The sequence below is a fragment of the Acanthisitta chloris genome, unplaced genomic scaffold (genome assembly GCF_000695815.1).
Source record: "Acanthisitta chloris isolate BGI_N310 unplaced genomic scaffold, ASM69581v1 scaffold40268, whole genome shotgun sequence".
NCBI classification, from domain to species: Eukaryota; Metazoa; Chordata; class Aves; order Passeriformes; family Acanthisittidae; genus Acanthisitta; species Acanthisitta chloris.
In genome coordinates this window covers 1-15,847 of record NW_008688257.1, presented here as the reverse complement: position 1 = coordinate 15,847, position 15,847 = coordinate 1, and the positions used below count along the sequence as shown (strand labels likewise).

The window sequence follows — 15,847 nt, the reverse complement described above, 5'->3', positions numbered from 1 at the left end:
AGCAGGAGTATGAACTGTATGTGTAAGGAGAAAGTGCTTCAAGTTTACTGGCTGCAGGATATTAAAAATTGTAGGATCTTTCTATAATTTATGACCGGGAGCCATTATGGATGTATCTGGACATGTAGCTTATGGCACTTGCCTTACAAGAAGACTAGTGAATATTTAAAAACTAATGCACATTGCATTCCACAACCAACTCTGCCATATCTGTGCCTTCAACATTTATTACAACATTGTGATAAATAATATACACACTGTATCTTTTAAAATATCATATAAACCATACCTCAAGAATAGGGAGCCAGCTTCCCTAGACATTATCCTACAACATGGCCCTAGCCTGTTTGTGTTTTTTTTCTTTCAAATCTAAAAACAAATCTGTAAAACTGGATAACTACAGTAAGCAGCCTACGCTATTACACAATTAATTCAATATTGGCATTAGACTTGTACAAACCCTCGCACATCAGCAACATCGAAGTGCCAGGCACACCATAAGCATTGCCATATTTGAGCCTGTGCTGGAGATGGGGCCAGGGTGGCACGTGCTGGGCCTTTTCAGCAAGTTCGTGTCGGAGCTACCATTTCCCAGGTATTGATGTGCCACACTCATACCAGCGGACATAGTTAATTTGAGTCTCCCCGCCTATTTTTCCAAATTTGACAGGCTCCTGACGAACTGCCCTGAAGAATCCTGGAAGAGAGAACAGAGTTTTGTTTGAGTGAAGCTCTCAGGATGGTACTATGCTTTGATTCCTTGTGAAGTCTGTGTACAATTAGTGAGTAAACCAGTCGCTAAGCTGTTAACCTGTGTGCCACAAGCATGACTGTCTGCTGCCTTACAGCCACTAGCAGGCTGGAGTTTGTCTGCCCAAGTCTAAAGCAGAAGTGCCTGGGCTGGTGGCAGCCCTGAGTGGGAGAGGTGAAACCTGGATCCCCTTGAGATCCCAGCACTCACCTGTGCTAGGGGTCTTTGAACAGGAGGCTGGTCCTTGTTGCAAAGTCACAATGATGAAGTAGCCCCAACTGCAGTAGCCTTGACACTGCAGTGAACCTAAATGAAACTCAACAACTGGGGATGGTTCACACTACCTCCCTACCCGCAAAGGAAAGATTGTAGCTTCTGCTTTCAGTCTGTTACCTTCGACAGCAAACATGCTTCCCATTCAAGCAATTAACATTACGTTACAAATTAATAGGGAGCAATTAGGGCTGAATACAATCTTATCATCAGAAATGTATGTGTGGCTAAAGCAGGCATGTCTGCACATGGGTGTGTGGACACACACAAAAAATAATGTTCTGCAGCTAAGACACAACATCAGCCATGATTCTCTCGTGGCACTTCAGGTCAAATACATGTAGTTAATTCAGAACTCAACTTGCTGCAGACAGGGAGGACCTGAGCAGCAATGGACAGGTCTGTTCTGTTCTCTGTGCAGGTCATTTACTAGAAATATAAGCTACAGAAAATGTGTCGTCTTCTTTTGTTGGTTTTAGCCTAAAAGCTAAGTCCAGTCACTGAAAACAAATGGGTTTAAAACATCTTTTAAGCAGAGGTAGCTTTTTATGTAAAAGGATTTTCTTTTTTTTCAATTATAAAATCCTTTCTCAAAAGTGAATCTGGTACAACTGAGAGATCTGCTGTCCTGGCAATGTGAAATTGTATTCAGACAATCTCTTACACAAACAAAATACCTCGTACAAGTGGGCAACACTGACAAAGTCCTCTTAAAAATGAAATCACATAAGCAAACACCCTTTGGATCACTTGCTTACTTTGTTTTTAGAAAAACTTGTGAAAGATTTGGGCAACTTCACTTTCATCACCCATAACTACCTGGATGCATTTCTGTACTTACGTAAGGTATTTTATAAATGAAGCACAGGAAGGTTTGGTCGACACACTGATGTACTGAAAACCGCTTTGCTATTTTCCAGTAAAATATTCCATGACACACAGCACACATGTGGGTATCAATGCAGCCTACTTCTTATCCCACAAGGGAACTCACCACCTCAAGCAGCGAGGCAGGAGTTCAGCTGACAGAAGTGCAAATTCCTTATGTTCCAGCCTCAGCAATGTGTGAAAAATAGCCAGGCAGGTCACAGCTGTGTTTACAACATCCAGTTCCATGCCCACTTAGACCAGACTGGAATTCTGGGCACCCAGTTCAAACCAGGGCACACAGAATTACTACAGCATGAATTATATTTTCCAGTAATAACTTTCTAGTTTCTCATTAGCACCAAACAAAGCTGCTTAATTCCCAGCTGGTGATTTACTGTGCTTTAAAGCAATCTTGCCAGTTTGAGCACTGTACTTTATGCCTCTCTGCAAACTCAAATATGTGGTTGGGTTTAAATATGTAATACCAACTGTGAATAATCTGTTGGAATGTTTTAAACAGGAGAGAGGCTGTTTACCACCTAATAGAACCTGAGTTATAACCATCTTTTAATAAGTCATCATTCATCTGCAAAACCTTCTCGACCCTCTTCTGCCTGAAAAGCTGGCAGGTCCTTTCCTTCACCCACCCGAGCAGTGAGCATCAAATCCACTGGCAGGAAAAAGAAACACACAAACAAAGGAATTGCCATGGTTTGCTACAGAGACAGGTGTAAGGAATTTACCATCTTTGACTGGTAGATCTTCTTGCTGTCCTGTCCTTCCATCTAAGAAGGAGTCTACAAATTGGCAGTGATCTTCTCCATGGCCCCTCTGGTCTCCTATGTTATAAAATTTTCCTGAAATCAAAGAAGCAGCAAAGTTTAATGAGGGCTATTTCCAAAAACCACCAGAGGCAATGGGCTGTGCTCTTCAATCTGTGAGGAAGCCAAGGTGAGCACTATGATTCTTTTTCTCTCAGGCCCTGTAGCTGTAATTTGAACATGATGTGCAGCTTCCAAGTACAGTGCTCACCGTTATAGACAAAAGTGCCCCAGTCCTGGCCAAAATCTATGCCTGGATGTAATTTCCCCCCCTCCTTACATTTCATACAGTGAGAACCTCAGCCTGATTGTAGCAAAAAGGTAAGTTTTGCTAGTTATTTGAATGGAAGGCAGGTCTGGTTGCCTGTCAGGGAGTCCTGAGCACCTTTGAAGATGTTTTTATAGACCACCTCCTAACACAGCCAAGGCCTGTTTAATAAATCATCATATTTTTACATGGATGTGCAAGTGATATCCTTTAACATATAGATGACCTCTGATAGTAACTGCTTATCCAGAGCATGAAGTGTGCCCATGTGTTTATTTGCAGGCTTGCTTAACAGGACACTTGAGTGCAACTGAGTAGAAAACAGTCTCAAGGTGCCCCATGCAGCTTGTGCTGACATTACTGACTGTGCTTATCCTGTTAACAAGAGGAGTCACCGTGTAGGAGTTTTGACAGACATTTTTGCTTACTGATTTGATTTGCAAGACATAGTAAAATTCAGTTCAGAAGATGGAAGAGAGCACGCTACGTTCTCTTCCCAAGCCTTGGCCAGAAACATTTGCAAATAAACTTACCATTTTTTTCTAAGCTCCTTTCACCTGCACTTACTTCTTAATAACTTCAACCTTTGGTTGTGAAGTTGAAACGAAAGGTATAGAAATAGGCTCAGCAGTCTGGTATAAGCTAAGCAGAAAGTCCAGTTACTCATTAGATATTGGGTGTCGTGTAGCCTGGAGTCTGTGCCAGTCTGTCCATTTGAAAGATGGTGAGGTGGCTTATAACAGAACACTGCTCCCAAACTCCAATTAATAATATAGCAGTCTAACAATAAGCTTTCTCTTTATGTTTTTGTGATCTGAGCAACTTTGCCAAAAATTCTCATCACCTCCAGTTGATGGCCTCAGTGCATGTGGTTCTTCTCTAGCTTTAGAAAATTATTTATTACTATCTAGTTTTGCAGGCATGTTTTTTTCCATAGAAGAACTGGTCAGAGGGAGTTCCTCTCAGCAATTTTTGGTCTGAAATTAAGAACATTCAGGCTGCCCAAAAAGGCTTTTTTTTTTTTTCCATGGCTGTTGAAGGTCACACTCAGAATTAATTTTTTTCCTCCCCTCAATAAATACTTATTTTTAGTGGCCTGCTTTTCTGGAATGCCTACAGTGACTGCTCTGGAGGACTATTAAATGAGGTCAGCAGTAGATGCTGGTTTATAGAACAGTCCTGGCATGTGCAACAGAGATCAGTTTTTCTTCTTATGAGACTGAATAAACCAGATATTTTTATGGCTAACATCAGAACAGTAACTTTCAGACACACACATACTCTTCTGGCCCACAGCATAACCTATACATAACTCGAAAAATTGTTATACATAAATTAGCAGCATTCTCAGTGACTGCTACATTCTTACTGCCCAATTATTTCCATAATAAAAGAACACACTTCAAATCATTTAGCTAACAAATAACTAGATCCATCTTTCTGTTTTGGGGATAGCAATTCTAGCATAAAGTAAAATATTTTTCCCAGTATTCCCTTATGGGTAGTCTTAAAAAAATCAGATACCGTCTTTGTTTTATGCATTATGAATTCAGCAGCACGAGAAATATAAATTCATGCTAAAAACCAGCATGCAAAGATATAGTTGTTGGCTGCCTTATACAACAGCATCTGTACAATGCATGCAAATATCAAGGTGCTTACACTGTTCAGCTCCGAAACTTTGGAAGATATTTTCAGGATACAGTGGAATTCAGACCTCAGCACAGCCCTTCACTATCAGCACACATTGCCCAGCTGGTTGGTGCTCACAAGGACACTTCCACTGGCCTCAGGGTCACCATGAGGCAATGTGTAACAGGTAAACACAGCAGAACAGTTTGGCTTCAAACTGGAAACTTTCTCACTCACATACAGAGGCCTCACTTAGCAAATGGGGGAAAAGCAGCTTTCCAACTGCGTAAATATTTCACTTTTAAATATTGTGACAACTGGTCAGCACTAGTTGAAACAATTCAAGTGTAAGAACCAGGCTTAGCTAGTGTAATGAATACAGTGTGTCTACCTCCTCTTTTCTCCAGCAATGTTAAACCACCACCCTTCCAGCAAGAACAAAAACAATCTAATGAAAATAGGAAAATGGGCTCCTGATATGAAACTTTTCTTCTAAGATTGGAGTAGCTTTCACTGCAGTGTTAGTTCACTTGATTTAGAGTTGAAGTCCTAGTCCTGCTAGATTAGCACTGCTATTTCCTCTACTGGCTGGTTTTGGGATACATCATGCCTCATTGCCAGTGCTTGTCATTTGATCACAGCTGGTTAGTTCAGCAACAGTTGAATGAATGATACCTCTGTTCAAAACAGCCTCTTTTATTCACATAATTGCTAAGATATTATTTACATATGAGGTATTGTACTTACTATTATTGAGAAGTCTTTCCTTCTTTGGCTGTTCATCGGAGAATGGTGCCAGCTACAAGGCAGGGCAGCTTAAAATTATATCAGTATGGGTTGCCCTACACTCCCCTGCTCTTTTCTTTCCATATTCCTACAGACAGAGGCCAGAGCCTTGCTTCTGAGAGATGCTGAGCTCTGAGATGGGGCAACTTCAGGTTATGAAACTGGATTCTTTCAGCCACAGTTTCTCCCAGTTAATTCACTCCAATGTGTCAAACATACGTGCCTAACTTGCACTCAAAAGACATTTCCCACACATGGTTGTATGATACTCTATGTGCCATGAATGCCATAAAATTGCCATTGCCATAGAGCTGTCCATGCAGCTCTGATAAAAGACCTCATACAGAAGAAAGCCAGGAGCTTGGGATGGATTATAAGAATCACAGAATCAATCAGGTTGGAAAACACCTCTGAGATTATCAAGTCCAACCTATGATCTAAGAAGTTAACATAGTAAAAATATATATATATTAAATATAGCATGTTGTAAATACAGCTTGTACAATCTACGTGAGACACAAAGAACTGCCTATCAACTAACTGAAGAACACCTTTTACAGGTTGTTTCCCCATCTTACACACACCATATGTCAATTGATTCAGGTCTTAAATACATCACACTCTGTTGACCTTAAGATACTAAATAAAACTTGAGAAGATGAGGCCAGGAGGCTACTCTTACTAATAAAATGTAATATAAGGGGAAAAAAAAAGGTGTGTGGTGGGGAAATGGGGTACATGAAAACAAAACAAAATTGTCAAAGCAGGTGAGAAAAACCTGTTGACTAGAGTTGAAGTAATCAGATATTTACCAAAAGAGATGAGAATGACTGAGTTTAATACTGCTGTAAAATTAGGTCCTGATCTTCCAATTAAGAATTATTCCAGACTACCCTTTAAATACAAATTTTTCACCTTTACAACACATGCTATTCACTCTGATCTGTATCAATTTTCTGTATGACCCACATTATACCAACAGGTACACAAAATCAGATAATCACAACAGAGAAGTAACTCTTGAGTCTGATAATTCAGTATCAAACACATCAATGATTATTGAGCACAAGCAGATTATGATTAAACTGTTTATGGACTAAATTAAACATACCTGATCACACTTCAGGAGAGCTCATCTTGTTAAACCTCTTAATTCTGGAATCATGATATCTTTCAGGAGTTTATAATGTGGATAACACTGATTTCAATGTCTCTTACCTGTAAGTGAATCACTGAGGTATATCTTGTATCTCAAAGAATTGCACAGCTGCACGCCAACAAACTTCTTATACCAAGTCCTCTTTACGTATTGTTTCCCTTTGCATTCTGAATAGGAGTCTGAATTGAATGGGATTTCTGTCCAGATAGCATCTTTTCCCACTGCAGGAGAGGAAAAAAAGAGACTGAAGTATGATGCTGCATACAAAATTATGTACAACAAATATATCTGAATAACTAGAATTGAGAAACTTTGTTGAAGCAGAAAGTACCATGGCACCTGCATTTTGAACATCTTTCAGGAAAGCACCAAATAGGGCAGATATGAGTGATGCAGACAGCCCCTCCTGCTCTCCTGTGGTGCTGGTTTGGAACAGGCTCATTCCAGGACCTTGTTAGGGGGGCAAATTCTGTGTGTTGGCAAAACTCATTTACAAAGTGTGGGATAAGTCACCACTTTTCAGGGCATTCAAGCCAAGACAGTCAACTTGCAGCAAACTGTATCTGATTTAACAAAAATACACATAAAAATCAAGTGTCATTAATTATGTGGAAAGAAATAGTGCCTCAGTGCTTGTCAAAGTGATGCCCATTACAAATGCAGAGAGCAGCCCAATTTGCTTGCATGATCTCAGCTGTTCTTCAAATCCTCACTCCACCTCCCACCAAAGACAGCAATACTCTTGTAAGTGGCCTAAAGCAGAGCTAGATCAAGCCTTCTGAAGCAGGAAATTTTTCTAAAGCACAACGACAGATAAATAGTATCCTCTGAGTTGTTCTCTGTTAACTCACTAAAAAAGTGTGGAGTAGCTTATTCATTTTACAGAGCTTTCTTTTGCTCTAATGACAAGGCTGAGAAAATATGAGCCTGTCCTTGGCTCATTTGTGTACATTGGTTTGAAGCCATCCCAGCTGCCATGGGAGCTCCACATCACGTTGATTGCATTCTGCTCAGGTAAACAAGCAGCCTGGCAGGAATTCCTTACCAGGGGTAGTGGTGGAAGGAGTGACATCATGTGTGAATGCTGTTTGTTTCCATAATGCATTTAATTGGCGCAGTACAGCCACACCCCTTGTAAAATTATGCTCATTTCTGAAAAAAATTCCTGATCATATATATATATATAAAAGACTTACTTGAAATTGGCTCACTCACTCTTGGGTCCGCTGGGGGAAGAAAACAAACATTCAATCAAACACTGTAAAATGAACGTTCCCAAGATTTCAATGGAAAAGCATTGGTAAGCAATTTTTTACAGCTGACATAAGCTGTATGTTGTGAAACAGAAAGGGTTTAGGAAGCAAAGTTAACTTTTGTATTAAATTAAATGAAAAGAAATATATTTCTTATGTGAAACTATCAATGAGGTTTTAAAAATTTTACTTATGGGACACCTGCCAGAGTTCTATTAAAAACAAGGGTTTAAATCTGTAAGCAGCAGAAACCAATTCTACTGCAGCTAATTAAAATTTCAAGTTCAAAACCTAAATAATAAAAAGGACACATCTATAATACTTGCCATAAAAAACCTGGCTATGAAAGCCCAAATGGGAGAAATGGATGTGTGCAGTTAAGAAAAAATAAAACTGAATACTTAATTTGTCCAAGCTAAATAGGGGACAGAACATAAGCCTTGTCATTCATGAAAGGTGCACTCAGCATAAACATTTATTTTCAGTTTTAACAATCTAGGATTACAAAGAGTGTATTCAGAGTTTTTAAATATGTGTGGCACAGTCTGAACCCCTCCCTGAGTAATCCCTTGCTCAGCCAAAACTGTCATCCATCAGTGATATCACTAGATGACGACTATTATATTATTCCACCTGGCTGAAAATACAGATTGAGAAAGTCCTTTTAAAAAGGCTAAATTGTGGTTTATGTGGTCCTTAAGTACTATCAAGCAATAAACACTTCTACACAGAAGATGGTATCTTGCATGCATAAAGTCAACAAGTCAGCTGTAGTTAGCCTGTAGTTAGCCAAGGGAAACAAGAATAGGGAAAGCAAAGACACTCTGATTCTCACCTCTGAGTCAGACAGGACTTGATTTGGGAAACAACCAATGGTCAAAACAGGCTTGTTTGTAAACACCTCTTTAACAGATTCACAGGAGAGCATACAGGATAGAAGAAGACATACTAGAACACTGACTTTTCCCAACTGCTATTTCTCAATCTGTTTTTCAGCCAAGTGACATCACTGTTACACAGAAGCTTATTGAACAGGTAGCAAAAGTGCCTATGAACTCACCAGCCCAGAGAAAACTTTATGCTCCTCATCCAAAAGCCATTAATGAGTTGGATAGACGCAAAAAGGTCAGGAATATAAATCTAAAAAGACTGAGCCCTCTCTAATGATAAAGTTATTTTCTTCATAATGAACACCAGAGAAACTCTGTTTCCCTCTTGTTTTTCTCTTGCAGTCTGGCCATCTTACATCCTCACACAATATAGATCCCAGGCTGACCTTCCAGACACTACCATAACATGCTCAGTGGTAAAAAGCCAACTGGGAGGTAGTAAAGAGCAAAACAAAATGCATAAAATGAAACCAGAGAGCCTTTCATATATCCCACAAACATGGGATATAAAAGCCACTGTAAATGATGGTCCTACTTCTGGAAGTGCTTACCTGATTCAGTACTGAATGTAACAACATTGCTACTTGGACCTTCACCAAGAGGGTTCCTAGGTTTCACGTGGAATTCATAACTGGGGAATAAAACAGAAGAGATGAAAATTTTGCAAACCAAATATTCTTCCACAGTCTGGAGCAAGCAAGCAGCACAAACCTTGATGCTACTCGCCTTCTGGAGAAGAAAAAAAAGACCTCATTTCTTGCCCTGAAAAGACTGAGACATTCTTCGTCCTAACTGTAAGGCCTCTCTGAACACAACAATTAACAAGTCCTTTTGATAGTTCTTTTCATACATACTATTAATATCTGATTTAATGCACCACTGATTTAAGTCTGCCTCCTCTCACACTGCAGTTTTGGTTCTGGCAAAAGGAGCAAGTTCAGTCTGAAGCAACCAGATAAACAGAGATTGAGTAAAGCACATTTCTTATTTCTTTGCACATCTTTTTTCATTTTTAAGAACAGAAATCTCCAATTCAATGCCTCCCTGGCCCACCAACAGTGACAGACAGGACCAGCAGTGAAACACAGGGCATGTCTTGCAGGACAGGAGCTCAGCCAAGGCAAAGATCCAATTGCTGGAATATATACTAATAGTGAATATACAAAGCAACGACAAGATATTGCACAGAGTCTCTTTTGTATCTTTTCATAATAATCTTGCACAACAATAGTCTATACTGTAGTTATCTCTTGATGTCTTTTCATCACTGCTGTGTTGGGAACCAAACACAGTGCTACGAAAACAGAACAAGATGGAAGTAAAACATCCAAGCCAGGGTCCTCTTCTTAAGCCTCTCCCACATATCTGTACTTGATTAACAGTGATAGACAGGCAGGACAAGGTAGTCTCTAACTCTACAGCTCAGATGGAACATACACTTTCAGTCATAAGCTCTAGGTAAACAGCTATTGGAAGTTGCAAACCTAAAAGCGTTACTCGGAAGACACCAGAGAGATTAGGCAGGAAAGAGAGTTATAACAGGTTGGACACTGGACACAGCTAATAGCTTACATCAAGGGCAGAGCTAGGAACAGACTCTGTATCTCCTTGCTCCCAGCTGTACACACCATCCCAGCAAGGCACTCCTCAGGTCTCCTGGCTCCAGACTGGTAGCACCTGGGAATTTCTCAGTGCTCAGCAACGACTCAGTGCCTCCCTGTAGGAGCTTCATGCTCTCCATGCCAAAGCACTCTGATGAGTAGCATGTATACATCCAGTCAACAGCACTCTCTTCATGCCTTTCCCACCAGCTGTAGGCACCACGTACAGAGACACTTCTTGTATGCTCTGTGTGCACACATGGTGAATTCTCTCCTGACAATCAACATCTTTTCATCAACAAGAGAGATCCACTAGACTAGTCAAAAGGACTGTAGGCCTGGAAAATGGGCCCTAACTTAGAGAGTAAACACAGAGCAAAATGAGAGTCCCAGAAGTGGACAATTAAACATCCAGCTCTTGACTTGTGAAGGTTCACTTACCAATGATAACTTTGGTAGCTTGTAACTATAACATACAATTGCAATGTATTGCTGGAATTGTTTCCAAACAGTGATTTTCTAAAGAAAAAAACCCACATACCACACTCTGCACAGTTGGAAATTTGTAAACTCCATTTGCAAGTCCCTACAAGAATAATTTGGTCCAAACTTTGGATTACCTCTCATTGCTTCTTGGCTCCTGCAAAACCTAAGCAGTTCACTAATTAACCTCAGTGGACTATTCATGCAGTACCAAGCAACTGTTTTCCATCCACAGCACTTCTAAAACAATATTTAACTTTAAAATTGCTTACATAAGCAATTGTCTTTATTGCTAGGGTTTTCTTTTTAATGGAACTACTTACAAAGGCTGGTATGCTGAACAGATGCATTGTGGAAATTCAGGGATATTTCTAAGAGAAACATGGGCTTGTTTTGAGCTTTAAAAAGTCTATTTGGAGTAATCTTGATATTTATTCAAACATGCTGCAAGACCATTTTGGGCTCCTCATAATACCCTACTGTAGGAGGGAGATTTAAAATAAATTATCAATTATATAAATCTTCATTATCAACTTTTAATTGTTTCAACAAAGACATGCTTTGAAAAATTGGATATGAGCAGTTAAATATTTGCATTGGGCATGTAACACAGTAACATTTTTGGTCAAAAAGTACTCTTATGTGGTAGGAAATGCCATAAACCAGAGAACTTTGGCAGTGCAGTTGGAGATTCCTTCTGAAGAATCTCTGAAGCATAAATGAAGATTTGCTAACATGTTGGGGGTTTTAAAGTAATAGCTAGAAGAATACCTTTTGGAAAATGTACAAATTAATCCATGCCTAGAGATAAAAGACTCTAAAGAAGTTTTCCTGCTTCCTTCACAGCAGGAACACCTTATCTAGAGCTGTTATTGCAATTGTGATCATCAAGATTGCATGTTTTATTGCTTTAGGGGCAGTTCAGGATTTGACCATATGGATGACAATAATACATTTCTGTCCCTTTGTATGTATTTTGCTGATTTTTGAACAAATATATTGTTCTCAAGAGCTGATATGCCCTCCTTTGGGTTGCACCAGGCAACATTCTTCATACATAACAGTCCTGTTCCCAAAAAGCCTTAAGTCGATGAACTTGGATCCATCAATTCTCTAACTCCAGAAAAAGACAAAAACAAGAACTGAAGATTATTTTCCAAGCAGTGTTTTTCAAATTGTGGTCTAGGGATCACTAGGATCTCTTTTAAAGACCAAACCACAGCTGGGAAAATTATGTTGAAATTGAAATGAAAAACTAAAATCTATACACAGAGATTTCAGCTCATGTAAACATGTAAACAAAATGGAGAAAAGGAAAATAATAAAGAAATGTCCAAAGTTTAGCTTAGTCAATTAGGGAAGCCTTGTATTAATAATGTTAAAGAGGAAATTTGAAAAACTAAAACATATACAATTCTACGGTTCTGTGGTATGTGTTTTTACAAGCATCACAGGCTCCTTTCCAGTGCCAAATTCAATCCTGAAACAACAGCAGTGGCTTCAACAGTACAAGAATAACAAACAACTACTTTTGGAGATGAAGAAAAGTTGACTGAAAATTGAAAGGGAGAGAAAGGAAAAGTTAGACCAAGATCAGAATTTGATAGAGTTTACATTTCTAACTCATTTCAAAGCCATGCTGTGGCTCTCTTAATAGAACTCTGTTTCAAGTCTCCCTTTTTGCTTGTCAGGTGAAAGACCTGAAAAAAATAAAATGGTGAAAAAGGGTTCCATCTGCAGTCTTTTGTATTTCTATACAAACCACAAGGAAGGGGAAAAAATGCTTAAGAGGCTCAAGAAATATTCAGGGCAAAATTAATAAAGGGAAATAGGAAAGCTGTAGAATTATTATCCAATGTCTACCACTTAGCTAGACTTATTAATGAGAAGCTGGAGTCTATATCCCATCTTTATATCTGTGTGCCTATTGTACCAAAACCTCTGCTACCCAATATAAGCAGCAATCCAATTTATCACATCTCTAACATCTGTAAGATTGCTATCCTACTAACTTAGGAGACCAGACCTCCCAAATCCTCCCAAACTGTAACACAATAAAAGTCCTTGTGCAGATTAAATGGACTTGACTTGCAGTAATTACTATGCAGAGTGTATTTTTCCACCATAGGAAATTGCTATACCACATGGAACTTTGGCAAATGCAGCTGCTCCTGCATTTTCAAATCATGCAAAAGAAGAAGATTTAAGATTGCAGAACTGAAAACAGGTTAAGAGAGTTTCATCATAATAGGAGGACTGAAGCAGCTGAGTACTGTCCTGGGACTTCAGGTTGATTGCTGGGGGATGCTGGTGGTTAGATGACAATCATGCAAGTCTGTCTCTGTGTATAGACCTTCTCTGTCTCTGCAGAGTGTGCTTGGATAGCAGTATGATCAGACATAGCAAATGAGACAGGAATGAAAAAAGAAAGAAAGAAAAAGGTCCAGGATGTGTTTGAGGAGTCTTTATTCTAATCAAGTTGGCAGAAGTGCTGAAAGAAATGGGAAATACTATCCCATGAACCCAAACATCAACAGCAATTTAGTACAAAAATCGGTTACTTTTGCAATAAAGTGTAGAAAAACCTCCAGCATTTTTCAGCCACTTTCTGCATTTTTCTGCATTGCAGCTTTCATTGTAATTCCCATCTCTTGACTTTTGCTGTTAACAAAAGCTAAGCTCTCTGCATTGGTAGAGCTGTATTTTTTTTAATGGTTTGTGATTAGCACATTTTGGGTGCTAACTGCAATACAAAACAATACTACATACTGGTGATTACAACAGGAGCAGGTATTTATGAATTAGTGTATGTAAGTACATAAAATGATTATTCAGTAGAGGCTGGAAACTTGGTGTGGCCTTTGAGTAAATTACAGTAGCCTTCTCTTTTTTTTTTTTTTTTGTTCCATACCTTTTGTAAGACACATGAAAAAAGATTTTGAAGGAAATCATCCACACACATTATAAACCATTTTGGTACATGCATATATCCTGCACATTTCATGTTTATTTCATAGTTTCCTATTATTCATATTCTTCAAGAGACCTCATGACTGGAAATACACTTTGCCTTGGGACACACTCTAACCCAAAAGTCCAAAAGAGATGACTCAAAATGTTTCTAAAAAGGAGAAAAGTATGTTTAAAATCACCAAACTGCTTAACGAGGCAACAGGTCAGTGCCTAAAGCTGTGGAATGCAAGCAGCACAGGGTTTTTATTTCTCATTAGTACTATTTTTCTATTAAAAATCTACACCAGCAGGCTGGTGGGACATGTCCCCTGATGGTTACCTGAACTTCCCCAGAGCTATTTGGCATAACTCGAACTGCAGTCCTAATAATTTTCTGTGCTACATTCCAATTACTGCCAACACAAATATGCATGAGAACTATTTTCAACAATACTCAGACTCTTTTTTTGAAGGCTTGTATAGAAATTAGTGCTGTAAAACTTCCTGGAAACTATGGTCTGTGCTATGAACTTAATTGTTCTTAAACAAACCACCAGAATGAAAGAGAAAATGTACACCTACTAAACAAAATTTTCAAGATAGGGCAGGGATACAGAAATAAGAACTACATATTTTGGCAGAGAAACAACAAAAAACCTCAAAGATACTACATCAGATGACTGGAAGACTTCAAAATAAATCAATTTTAATGGAGTTAGAAAACTCCCAAACTAGTAAAAAACAATCCCCAACCTTAAAATTCCCCTGGAAATGGGAAAATAAAATTGGAAGAAAAAAATTACATCTGCATTTAATATTTTAGGCTAGGAAAGGTCCATGAAAAAACTGCAGGTCGGTGAAACCAATTTTAACAAAGGGCAATATGCAGATGAGCAATATCACTACTACACAGGAGACAGAGTGAAGACAACAGAAAACACAGTTAAGACCATTCCTATCTCAGGCCTCTCAAAGTTTATTGCAAACAAGCAGCTCAAGGAAGGAAGTCCTGAAAATTGTGGATAATGACCTTATCTTGACTCACATATGGGAGATCTTGCTTGACTATTATCATAGGAGAAGTTACTGCAATACTTTTATTGTTAAGGGCAGTTGTTAACCTAAAATGAAGAAAGAGCACAGGGTCCTGGGTAGGCCAATGAAACTAGGGAGTTCCACTGTGAGCAGTCCTGTTAAGGAAACTCAAAAACCAGAGACCTGTGTGACAAGTTAGATGGAATATTACAGGTCTCACTCCTCAAATGACTGCCTGAAAGCTAGACTGTAATTACTTTGACCAAAACTATCAGTCTTGCAGTTTGTCTTTGACTATTTTCCAAGTGGAACACGGTGCATTTCTCAAAAAAACCCCTGTGATTGTTTCCCTAGTATAAAAATTGCAGAATTTCCATGTGGAGGATGAAAGATTATTAGTTCATACTAATGCATTCATTTTTTTCATTTTTCTCTGCTAAGAAGTGAATGACATTTGCATTAACATACTAAAACACCTCAACCTGCATTAAAGAAACTGGAGGAAACAGACTTACAGGATCAGAAACCACCCCTAAGATAAAATCATACAGTAATTTATGTTGGAAGAGACATATGAAGGTGATCTGGTCCAGGCCCCTTTTCATTACAGGGCTGACTTAGAAGCCACTTTAAGCTCAGGGTTGATCAACAAGTAGTTACAGACACTCACTGCTTGAACAACAGAGTAAAAACTGCAGAAGTTTGGAGAGCTTCTGTTTGAAGTTCAGACTAACTAGAAGAAAGAACAAATTGAATTTGGCTGTTTCCACTCATTTCACTAGTTGAAGAACAAAGCAAAAAATGCAGAAAATCTGGTGTGTGTTTGAATGTGATACTGAAAAGGGGACTGAGTGAAATGTGAACTGGATCTACTTTAAAATTCTTGGAAATAATGTAAAGGGTAACAAAACCTAACTAGAGGGGAAAGCTGTAATCAACAGCTGTGCATATGTGATTATTAGATCATAGAAGCACATCTGAAGTACAAACATTTAAGCAGAACAGACACATAAAACAAGAGAAAATTTTCCTCTTTAGGCACCAGTTATATCCAATCAGCTATCTGTATAAGA

General features: G+C 38.8%; 1 protein-coding gene across 1 annotated transcript; it reads right to left on the bottom strand.

The window, feature by feature from the left end:
• Window positions 1–224: 224 nt before the first annotated feature.
• Window positions 225–10,435, bottom strand: LOC103808178 (target of Nesh-SH3-like). Its single transcript, XM_009080946.1, has 6 exons — window positions 10,332–10,435; window positions 9,255–9,334; window positions 7,757–7,786; window positions 6,620–6,781; window positions 2,638–2,751; window positions 225–697 (listed from the first exon to the last, which is right to left on the bottom strand). Exons 1-6 carry the CDS (start codon window positions 10,433–10,435, stop codon window positions 582–584), a joined length of 606 nt encoding a protein of 201 aa, XP_009079194.1. The 3' UTR covers window positions 225–581.
• Window positions 10,436–15,847: the final 5,412 nt, after the last annotated feature.